The sequence below is a fragment of the Dama dama genome, chromosome 1, assembly GCF_033118175.1.
Source record: "Dama dama isolate Ldn47 chromosome 1, ASM3311817v1, whole genome shotgun sequence".
Lineage (NCBI taxonomy): Eukaryota > Metazoa > Chordata > Mammalia > Artiodactyla > Cervidae > Dama > Dama dama.
The window spans coordinates 45,015,316-45,027,245 of record NC_083681.1 but is presented as its reverse complement, the minus strand read 5'-3'; the positions used below and the strand labels follow the sequence as shown (position 1 = coordinate 45,027,245).

Sequence of the window (11,930 nt, the reverse complement as noted above, 5' to 3'; positions counted from 1 at the left end):
TTGAAGTTCTTTTCCTGATGCCAACATAATATTAATGGACTATCTTGGAGTCAAAATTATTTTGGAGGCACTGTCTCATTTAGAGTGGCATATTCTGGTAATAATGTTCTAATAAATTTTGACTCTTTTAGCAAAACCTCCAGGACATTTTCTAGCAGATGTACTTGTTATGTGGTCTGCTTGGAAGTGCAGACCTGAATGGAATAAATTCAAATTCTTCAGATCAATTTGGCAAATCATATTTCTATATAAATTTTTCATTAAACATTTGATCTCATAAGAGGTAAGGGCAGAAATGTGACATGAAAACTCTCTATAGAATTTTGATTTTAACTTCAGTCATTGTTAAAGGGAATGGGGAAGAAAAATAGTATGGAAACAGTGATGGAAAAAGGAGGGTACAAGAGAAATAGAGAAACACTCGCTAGAAATTTTTCTGTAGGACAAACACATATATTGCCATTTGAAGAGTTACCATTTTCTTTTTGCACTGTAGTTATGGGGATAGAATACAAGAGGGGTCAGGCTAGGTGACCAGCACCCACCTATTACCCATAATGTGTCAGACATGAGACAGAGAGAAAGCTACTTCATGTAGTCCTCACAAATCTCTGTGTTTGGAATTTTTCATTCTGATTTTATAAAAGATAAAGTGAATTATAGAGTGGTTAAGTGATTATGGAAGTCATGCATTTGCTCAATAGATATTGACTAAATGAATACAATGGGCTAGACAATGTTATACATGGGAAACACAAAATGTAACACAGACACATAGGATATCTGTGAAGTAAGAGTGAATGGCTATTTTGATATGTGGAACCTGGGACACCCTCTCTGAGGAGGTACCATGCTTAAATGGAGAACAGAATGGCAATAAGCAACCAGCAGGTAAAGATTAGGGGAGAGGGCATTAACCGCATGATTCACAACCACTTCAAGGACTCTAAGGTGGGAAACTCATCTACCCAAGCAATCTTCCTAGACCCAAATGGCTTGTCTTTGTGACTACTCCACTCTCCTCTGAAGGTTTTTGTCTATTCACCTCTAAAGGAAACTTTTTCAATTCTTATTGCTTTAGCTATCACTTACCTTGTATGACTCTCCAATTCTGACTTCTATCATATAGAAAGCTCCAATTTCCTTTGGCACATTTCCAGGCCAAAATGTCCTCAAAGTATTGAATGTAAGATTTTCAGACCAGAATTGGCCACATTTCCCACACATGTCAGAGTTCCCTCCCGTACTTCCTATTTGTGTTAGTTACTGACATCAGAGAGCTACCATCAGATTCCATTTTTTAATCCTTCTCCATTTTCATAATTCCAAATGATTTGTTTGCCAACATCTTTATCATCTTTTTTTAAAATTACCCCTGCTATTTTCCTGGACCTATCACACAGAGTGTATATGGTGCTCCCTTATTTGGCTATTTGTCACAAGTTCCCTGTGTTTTCATTTTATTTACCACATTGTGACTTGTTGTTAGATTTCCAAATACAGAATATATCATTAATGGTGTCAAAAGCAGTGAATAGATGCACATTCCTTATAGAAGGAAATCCAAATACCCCAACATGCTATTTGAGGAGCATCATAAATGGATCCCTAGGCACTGCTACTGGCCCAGTTTCTGCTGCATCCCTCTGCCTACCCTACACTCAAACCAGACCATGGTGCCCTCTATTTTCCAAGCACATCATGATCCATATTGCTGCTGCACTTTTGCACATGGTGTCCCCTTTGCCTCAGTTTCTCCTCCCCTATTTTACTTCTATCAGACTTTTACTCAGTTTTCAGGCCCTAACTTGAATTACTTTGTTTCCTCATCTTCTCTTTTTATCCACATTTTCCAGATTCCAGGATCCTAACTGAAAAATGTCTTGTTTCTATTCCATCATGCATGTGTTTCTTTTTTTTTTTTTTTTGCCACAGTCTCTACTTTTTCCATCTTCTAGATCTATCCTTCAGCACCTACCACCTTTTCTCTATCAAATATATGATAATGCTATATATCTCATTTTCAACATGTTTCATATATCCTTTTCTTACAAACTAGATAATTCTAATAACTTCTAAACTTCACCGCATGCTTCAGTTATTGCTGTTGTTCATTCGCTAAGTCATGTCTGACTCTTTGCGACCCAATGGACTGCAGCACACCAGCCTCCTCTGGCCTCCACTATCTCCCAGAGTTTATTTAAATTCATGTCCATTGAGTTGGTGACGCTGTCTCATACATCCTCTTGGCTGTCCTAAGAGATAAATGCTATTAATATGACCGTATTTCTGGTGAAGAAAGGATAGCTTAGAGAGTTAGTTTGCCAAAAGCAATACAGCTGGTAAGTGTACATGTATAATATTTACACAGCAAGGCAGTGACTATCTGGAGACCCATTTACGTGGCTACTTGATTATAAGCCCTACCCTCATTGCAAGTGCCCTAGCACGGCATTCAAGGTATTACCTGTCCAGCCGCATCTCCCGTTGCCCTAGATGGGGAACATTCCCATTTCCCAAACATCATTTGTCCTTCAAAGCCTCTAATTTGCACACATTATTTTCTCTAATCTGCAATATCCTTCCTGAACTTTCCTGCCTGATAGAGGGCTAACACTCTTGAAAATACAGTTCCGATGGCACTTTCCCACAGAAAGCCTACCTAAAACTCCTGGCTGTGTAAGTCATTTCTACTAGATTCACATGTCATTTTAATAAGATGAAATTTTGTTTTATTTTCCTCCTTCCTCCTACACTAAGACAGGCAGAGACCAGTTTAAAATCTAGTGAATGTAGGTTTTTGAGTAAAGTAATTTCAGTGACTATTGGAAAAAATGAAATTTCATCCTCTCCAGAAAGCCATTCATTATTATTATATTGCTCATTTACTAATTCCTCTATAATCTGTTTTTAAATGTCTAAATAAAATGTATTTTGTGAGCACACACACTAAAGTTATTGGCTGCTCCCAGAAGAGTTTTAAGAATCTTGTCACCTAGCAATGTGAATGCATGTGTAGAAGTTTTCTACACACTCTCTTAATTGAAATAAAGATGGTGAAAAAAAAAAAACCAACAAACTTCTGAAAATGCCAACAGTGGTTGCTTAGAGTCTAAGAGAATGAGACTAGCATTTTCTCATATTAGGTACTACCCCAATTTCTGTAAAACCAAATCTCACTTGAACTACAACAGTGGTCATCTACTAAGGGGCATATTGACCTCTCCAGGGTAGCTTTGTCAAAATCGTACATCTCCACGCATACCTACCACAAGATCTTAGCGGGCCTCTCTAAGAAGAGAAATCTCTGGCATATGAGGGTACATGTCCTCTATATAGTTTTTCTCACTAGTTATTGTTGAGAACTTTTGACTTGTATGTTTCTTTTCAAATTATTGGCTTTTTCCCATACAATTCTAGTACAGTAATGATAGAAGATTATGTCAGTATGATACTATGTTCATTTTTCCCAATTGCCCTGGCAGGAACTGGAGAGAAGGAAATCTGTAACATATTTTCATCCCTTCTGTTTGTTTTTCCCAAGCACTACTCTCTTTATTAATCTGGATTTGCTTTGAATTCAGTGTCCTAATCAGAACTATGAAGTTCTTCAAAGCTCCCCCAGTACTGTTTCCTGGGTTCCAGCTCTACCAGGCATAGGGAACTTTCAACATTCCTACTTCCTAGATTGTCTATGCTCATATTTTAATATTTTCCAACAGGCTATTAATATCTACTGGTACTTGATTATTAGAAGATATAGAATAATCACTGTAAAGAGAAAAAAATCCTATAATGTCCGTGTTCTGCAGAAGGAAAAACACTTTCTAGTCTCTTAAATTCATGAAGTAGTAAGCTAGAGGAAGAACTTACAGTCTCATATCTCAGATGTGGCTTTCTGCAATAGCTTCTGTGATTTCAAATATTCCATATTTCAGGGATAATTTTTAAAGCAATTTTTCCTTTTGAATGCCTGTGATGAGTCCCTCTGAAATTAGTCTCCTTAACATAAAAGGTAGTGTCTTCTCCATTCCTTAAGGATGGAACTCAGTACCATAAAGATTTTAATGAGAGTCCTCTGGCCACAGGAGACCATTATCTTAGACTACTGTTTTAGACACCAGGAGTCTTATGCTCTGTGGATCCCAATGTGATGTCCTCAAAAATGTTTTAAAATCCTGATCTACATAAGTGTAATGATGTTTATACTTACAATTCTGAAGAACAAAGTGATGGAAACAAGTTACTAAAAATAAACCTAGGGATTTAGATGATCCCCTCAGGCATATTTTACTTACTGCACAATATAATTTCTTTTATAATTCTGAAAATTTGCCAAGTCCCTAAAAACTCCACTATCCTATACACAGGTCAACTGGAATGGCATGCCATGAGAAGCTATTACCTAGAGAATGATTCAGAAGAAGATTAGTAAGAAGATTTTTACATGGATCACATTAAACTGTAGAAAATGCTTAAAGAGACAGGAACATCAGATCACCTTACCTACCTCCTGAGAAACTCATATGCAGGTCAAGAAGCAATAGTTAGAACCGGACCTGGAAAAACAGACTCATTCAAAATTGGGAAAGGAATATGTGAAGTCTGTATACTGTCACCCTGCTAATTTAACTTGTATGCAGAGTACACTGAGTGAAATGCTGGGCTGGATGAAGCACAAGCTGGAATCAAGATTGCTGGGAGAAATACCAATAACTTCAGATATGCAGATGACACCACCCTTATGGTAGAAAATGAAGAAGAACTAAAGAGCCTCTTGATGAAAGTGAAAGAGGAGAGTAAAAACGCTGGTTTGAACCTCAACATTCAAAAAGCAAAGGTCATGGCATCTGGTTCCATCGCTTCATGGCAAAGAGATGGGGAAAAAAGTGGGAGCAGTGACAGACTATTTTCTTGGTCTCCAAAACCACTGCAGAAGGTGATTGCAGCCATGAAATTAAAAGACGCTTGCTCCTTGGAAGAAAAGCTGTGACAAAACTAGATAGCATATTAAAAAGCAGAGACATCACTTTGCTGACAAAGTTCTGTATAGTCAAAACTGTTTTTCCAGTTGTCATGTACGATGAGATTTGGACTCAGAAGGCTGAGTGCCGAAGAAATGATGCTTTTGAATTGTGCTGGAGAAGACTCTAGAGAGTCCCTTGGACAGTAAGGAGATCAAACCAATCAATCCTAAAGGAAATCAACCTTGACTATTCATTGGAAGGACTGATGCTGAAGCTGAAGCTCCAATACTTTGGCCACCTGATGTGAAGAGCAGACTTGTTGGAAAAGACCCATATGCTGAGAAATATTGAGGGCAGGCAGGAAGAGAAGGGGGCAACAGAAGATGAAATGGTTGGATGGCATCACCAACTCAATGGATATGAGTTTGAGCAAGCTCTAAGAGATAGTGAGTAACAGGTAAGCCAGGTGTGCTACAGTCCATAGGGTCACAAAGAGTCAGGCATGATTTAGAGACTGAACAACAACAAAATATAAGATTAACACACAGCATAAACACTATGATTTCTCTCTCAGAGGCAACTATTCTATAAAAGACCTGGTTGTGAAGGAAAATTCCACTTCATATAAAGCCCCAGTTACTGTACTGGCATTCATAAAATCTATAAATGGCTCCTAATTGCCTCTCCCATCAGCTTGGCCTTTAAGGTCTTCATCATCTGTACTACCTTCTACCTAATGGGCTACTAAGTCTTATCTCCAACAACAATACAACACTTGATTGTTAACCAGTGAACATGCTATCTTCTGCTTAATATCTGCTCTTTCCTTATTTTGTACTCTGTTCTGTCAAAGAAAAAAATTCCTTCTCCTGATTTGAATCCAAACTTGCCCACTCCTTTTAAGGTTCAGCATAAATGCTACCTCATCTATGAAGCCCCTTGCTTGAATGATGCATAAAAACAAAGAGAGAAACTGCAGTCCTTAAGTATGAGTTCTATGCAGAGAGACACTTTGTATAACCTCCACTGGACACAGAACCTCAAAGCTAGCAGATGTAGTGTTGCAACCCGGGTAGCTCTACATAGCAATAAATTGGGACTTTTCTGAAGCTAGGCAGAGAGTTTTGTGTCTTTTCCCAATCTCCCTTACCAGGCCAGTGAACATTTCAACTTCTTTGAGACTCAGCTGCTAATATATTCTTTTGAGATTTACTGGTTGCTGAAAAGAATATAAATGATTAGAAATATCTGAAAGTGCATGCCCTCATTCCCACAGTGCCCCATAGCCAACAACTTAATGATACAGTATTTAAAAGCAACAATGACCAAAACACCCTGTTGTCACATGGTAGGGCAACTGTTGTATCATTCATGGTTCAGTGCTCCCTAGGGTTTCAAACTGAAGCTACATTTCAGTAGAACCCACATCTTTATCCAGCTTATCCCCATGCCTGTCCTGCCTCTCCCTCTCCTTACAGTTTTCTTCTGAGGTCATTCCTCAGTAAATCACTCACATATGAATTACAGTTTAAGGTCCTATTTTAGAGAAACTGCCTTCATTAAAAATAATAATAATACTTTCACTAATCTGTTTAGTTCACACACCTACATAGAATCAGCTTGTCTATTTATACAAGCTGTCCTTCTAGAATTTTGACCCATATTCATTGAATCCAAGCATCAAGTTTTGGAAAACTGGCACCTTACTAATATTGTGTCTTCCAGTCCATGAACATGGTATATCTCACTCCATTGTTTATTTTTTCTCTCAGCTGTTCTATAACTTTTAGTGAAGATGTGTTGCATAACTTTCCATAAAACTATTCCTAAATACAACGGTTTTTAACATGTTTTATGAAATACATTATTTTAATCTTTCCATTGTTTGTTGGAGTATACAAAAATAAAATTTCTTTTATATATTATGAATGTTATTCTGTGATCTTACTAAATGAGTTATAGTACATGTTTTATAGATTTCTTAGAATGTTCTGCATGAAGACATCTACAAATGGAAGCAGATTCACTTATTTCTGTCTCAACTATATACTTTTTAAATTTTTTGTTGCTTTTTATAAATAGCTGGGACCTCCAGTATAATGCTGAATAAAAGTAGTGATGGTGAACTTTATTTCTTTTCCCAAGTGTAGGTGAAAGTCATTTAATCTTTTACCATTAAGAATGATGTTAGCTGAAAGTTTTTCATAGATGCTCATTATCAGTATTATTGTTGGTATTGATATTTCTCTCTTCTCCTTTCCTGTTTTCTTTTGGGTTGTTTGAATTATAAAAATCTCACTTAAATCTTTCCATTGGCATTTTGGCATACCTCTTGCATTATGCTGCTTAGGGGTTATTCTCAGGATAAGAATATATGTTGCCAAATTCAGTTGTCAAATATATGTAAACCAAATTCAGTTTACTTAGGACCTGAGTCTCCTGCATTGCAGGCAGATTCTTTACCTTCTGAGCCACCAGGGATGTCCCAATAATGTAGTATGGAGACCCTGCAATCCTATATGCCGATTTTCCTCCTTCCACCTTTATGCTATACTTGTCAGACATATGTCTTACGTCTCTAATCATAAAGACCCCACTTGACAATATTACTTGTTTTGCTTTGGTAAGTTTTATGTATTTTAAAGAAATTAAGAGGAATACAATATTTTTTATATTAAACAAGTGTTTCTCACTTTAGATTCTCTTCATTCATTTTTGAAAATCAGGCACTTCCATTCTCTCCTTGAGATCTTGCTCCTTCTGCTTATATTACAAAGGTCACTGCTATGGCAACAGTGGCTTGATTTCCTATGGATGTGTGCAAAGCTCAGAGATTCTCTTTTAGAAATGACCATCTAAGGAACAGGAGAAGAAGGTCTATGTACTGAATCCTAGCCTCCACTGGTTGGAGTTGCCCCAGGGGCCATATCTTCTTCCATATCTGGGATGCACTTGCTTTTGGACTGAGCAGACTGCTAATGCCTTTCTAGAAGGTCTTGGGTTTCAGAGAAGGAATGAGCGAGCATAAAAGTGAAGCTGTTAGTCAGTAGCACTGAAAGTGGGAAACTATCAATATGAGTCAGAATCATCCAGTACAAGTTGCTTGCATTCATCAGTTTCAGTTCTCTCATCTGATGAGGATAATAAAAGTACCTACATCATAAAATTCTCATGAGAATTAAATCTGTGAAAATTGTTAAGCACAGTTCTTAGCAAAAGTGAGCCCTGAATGTTTGATTGTTCTTACATTTCATTGATGGCAAATCCCAGTTCCTCAAAAACGAAGCCTCAGAGGCTTATACAGGAGATAACAGATTTAGGATTAGCAAGAGAATTGATTTGGGATTGAATATTAGGGTTGAAAATACCTGTATTCTACTACTATCTATCTACTCAAAAGGTACTACTCAGAAAGGGAATGCTTTAAGGTTACTGACAGTGAGAGACTATTTCTTATCTGGAAGTCATCCCTTTACTTTGTAGTTCTCTAGAGGACTTTTAAAGATTTTGCTTTTTTACTTCTGATATGATAATTAATATACATGTTCAATTTTTTTAATTTAAAATTCAACTTTCCATCATATTCTATCACATATTATCCCAAAGTAGTTAATATCATGTCTTATAAATATCAATATAGATTACTTATCAAAAAACATATATTGGATGGATAAATCTAAAATTATCTTTTTATACCTGAAATTTAGTACTATTTCTTAATTGGAAATATCAAAGAAAATCTGGAACCAGTATTTAATCTCTAAGACAATTTATTGTATTGTACTTTCTAGTAAATTATTAAATGAAGGTTATAGAAGTATGTATAAACATCTCAATAGAAGCAAAAGAATAAATTGACCACTTGAGAATTGAAAGACTCTTGAAATATTAGTTGCTTTGGTGTGTGAATTGAACTGTTCAGTATTCACTATGGAACATAATGACATTCCAACGTTGCTTTTGAATTCACATTTGAATCTCTAGATTCTTCAGAGATTTATCCCCAAAGGCAAACAAAAATTAAAGATAGCTTTATAATCACAATAACCATAATTTGTTACAGAAAGATGAATTCTTATTCCGGGAGGTAAGATTTTAGCTTTTGTTAATGAATCTGGTGTACTGATTTTCTTTTTTTTCTTTTTTTTAATAGGTGTACTGATTTTCATTTACCATTTGAGAACGTTCTACTCCCTAAAGTTGTCTCTGAATTCACAAGTTAGAGTTGGGGAACAGGGCAGTTTTAATCAAGCAACTAGTAGGTAATGTTAACTGCGGAGCTGTTTCCACCATCAATTTCATGTGTAGTCAATTTCAAGCATAGTCCATAACAAGGATCCTTTGTTCACTGATCTATAAGAAGAAAACTCATATGCTCTTTCAACAGTCTTCAAACTCAGCACTCCAACATAATGCTAATAAACTTACTACTAGAAATGTTTGGGCATTTACTGGTGTTTAAAGATTTCAATTGAAGATTTTAAAATTGAAAGATATTATATCTATTTTTATAAAAAGAATTATTTTGTTTGTGGAACTGTTGCTTTAGCTTCAAGAGAATAACACATCACGTAAAGCTCAGGATTTAAGTCAGCAGTTTCAGAAATGAGGACCACTAACTAGGTAATCATTCTTTATTTTGAACCACACCTTATTCATTTATAGATTATGTTGAAAATATTTCATTCTATAAAAGTCCAATAGAAAACATTGTTAAAGTAGGAAGTAATCTGGTTTGTTTGAATAAATGTATTTTAATTATGTACTTATATCAATCATGCTTTTTGCATAGTGGTTACATCAATATTTCAAACTCCTAATAATCTTTTTAATTTAAAAAATCCACAATCCTAATTTGAAATTGGTTTCTGTTATACTATCAAGAACATTTTTATTTCTCCTTTAAAAAATTTTTAAGGGATAAATATTGTGAAATACATAACTAGAAATACATAACTAACTATGTATAAAAGAGATATACATAACTGCCAGAAGGCTTAAAGGATAATCTGTTATGTATTCACTGCCAGGTGTACTGGACTTTTTAGTCAGTATTATTTATTGCATGGTTACTATAGGAAATGGGTAATCAGATTTTTTTGGACTTCATATTTTAATTCTATCAATTGCTATATGATCTTGTACAACTTATATAACCTCCTCAGATTCAGTTTACTCACCTATAAAATAATAAAAATTAATATTATTTTATGAAAAATAAACTATAAATGCACACACTACATATATACTAAATACCAGACTAAATTATAAGCATAGACTATATATACACACATGCAGTAAATTATAAGCATATAAATATAAAATGCTTAAACTGATGCTTATAATTTAGTAAAAGTATAATAAAATTTAGCTATTAATCAGATCTCTATTACAAAACCCTACACATTTCTAATTTTTTAATTATACTTATTGATTTTTTTATCTCATTTGTGACATTTGTTCTATGAGTTTAAATCTACTTTAAGTGCATTTTGGACACAATATGATATAAAAGGTAAAAGCCATTATTTCAAGAAAGTTTTCTGGTAATTCTGCTGAAAATAATTTTAAAAATACAGATAGTCTCACAATTGCATGTAACTATGCACTGATTCTTGAATATATTTATTTATAATCACACCCTATATCTGTACTAAAGAAAATGAAATGATCAAATTTACAACTTCTATAATAAATTGTTTCATCTAGGTTCATTTTGGTAGCAGCTACCTTATCTCATGGATTCCCTGGGGTATGGGAACGACACTACAATGACAGGGTTCATTTTACTGGGCTTAACAAATGATCCAGTCCTTCGAATCATCCTCTTCATGATCATCCTCTTTATCTACCTGGTGACCATATGTGGGAATCTCAGCACCATTATTCTTATCAGAATCTCGTCTCAGCTCCATCATCCTATGTATTTTTTCCTGAGCCACTTGGCCGTTGCTGATGTGGGCTATTCATCTTCTGTTACACCCAATATGCTTGTAAACTTCCTGGTGGAGAAAAATACTATCTCCTACCCTGGCTGTGCCATCCAGCTTGGTTCAGCTGTTTTCTTCGGGTCAACTGAATGCATCCTTCTGGCTGCCATGGCATATGATCGCTTCATAGCAATCTGCAACCCACTGCTTTATTCCACCAAAATGTCCACACAAGTCTGTGTCCAGTTACTCATAGTGGCTTACATAGGTGGTTTTTTCAATGCCTCCTCCTTTACTATTTCCTTCTATTTTTTACACTTCTGTGGACCAAATCAAGTCAATCATTTTTTCTGTGATTTTGCTCCTTTGGTTGAACTCTCCTGTTCTGACATCAGTATCCCTGCAGTTGTCCCCTCATTTACAGCTGGCTCCATCATCGTGGTTACAGTGACTGTCATAGCTGTATCCTACATCTACATCCTCATCACCATCCTCAGGATGCACTCCACTGAGGGGCGCCACAAGGCCTTCTCCACCTGCACGTCCCACCTCACAGCAGTCACTCTGTTCTATGGGACCATCACGTTCATTTACGTGATGCCCAAGTCCAGCTACTCAACTGACCAGAACAAGGTGGTGTCTGTGTTCTACATGGTGGTGATCCCCATGTTGAACCCCCTCATCTACAGCCTCAGGAACAATGAGATTAAGGGGGCTCTAAAGAGAGCTTGCCAGAAAAATACTTTCTCAGTGAAGTCTGTTATTTCATAGGATTTGATACAATAATATGCCATATATATAATAATAAGAGGAAATTAAGTGTTTGTGGCTTAAATATACCCATCACACATCATTATCCTGGTTGCAATCTTTTAGTAAAGGTAGGGAGAAGATTTTCAGATACCTAATTGTAAGTCAGAGACCCATAGTAAGTTTCCTTTAATAAAATTAAACTTACAATTAAGAAAAAAATTGGTTCACATAAAAGTATTTCATCTCCTGAAAATCATTCTAAAATGTTATTCGTATATTT

At 35.8% G+C, this 11,930-nt stretch overlaps 1 protein-coding gene across 1 annotated transcript; it reads left to right on the top strand.

Moving 5' to 3' along the window:
• Positions 1-10,705: 10,705 nt before the first annotated feature.
• Positions 10,706-11,668, top strand: LOC133059146 (olfactory receptor 5P76). Its single transcript, XM_061146490.1, has one exon. It carries the CDS (start codon positions 10,706-10,708, stop codon positions 11,666-11,668), a length of 963 nt encoding a protein of 320 aa, XP_061002473.1.
• Positions 11,669-11,930: the final 262 nt, after the last annotated feature.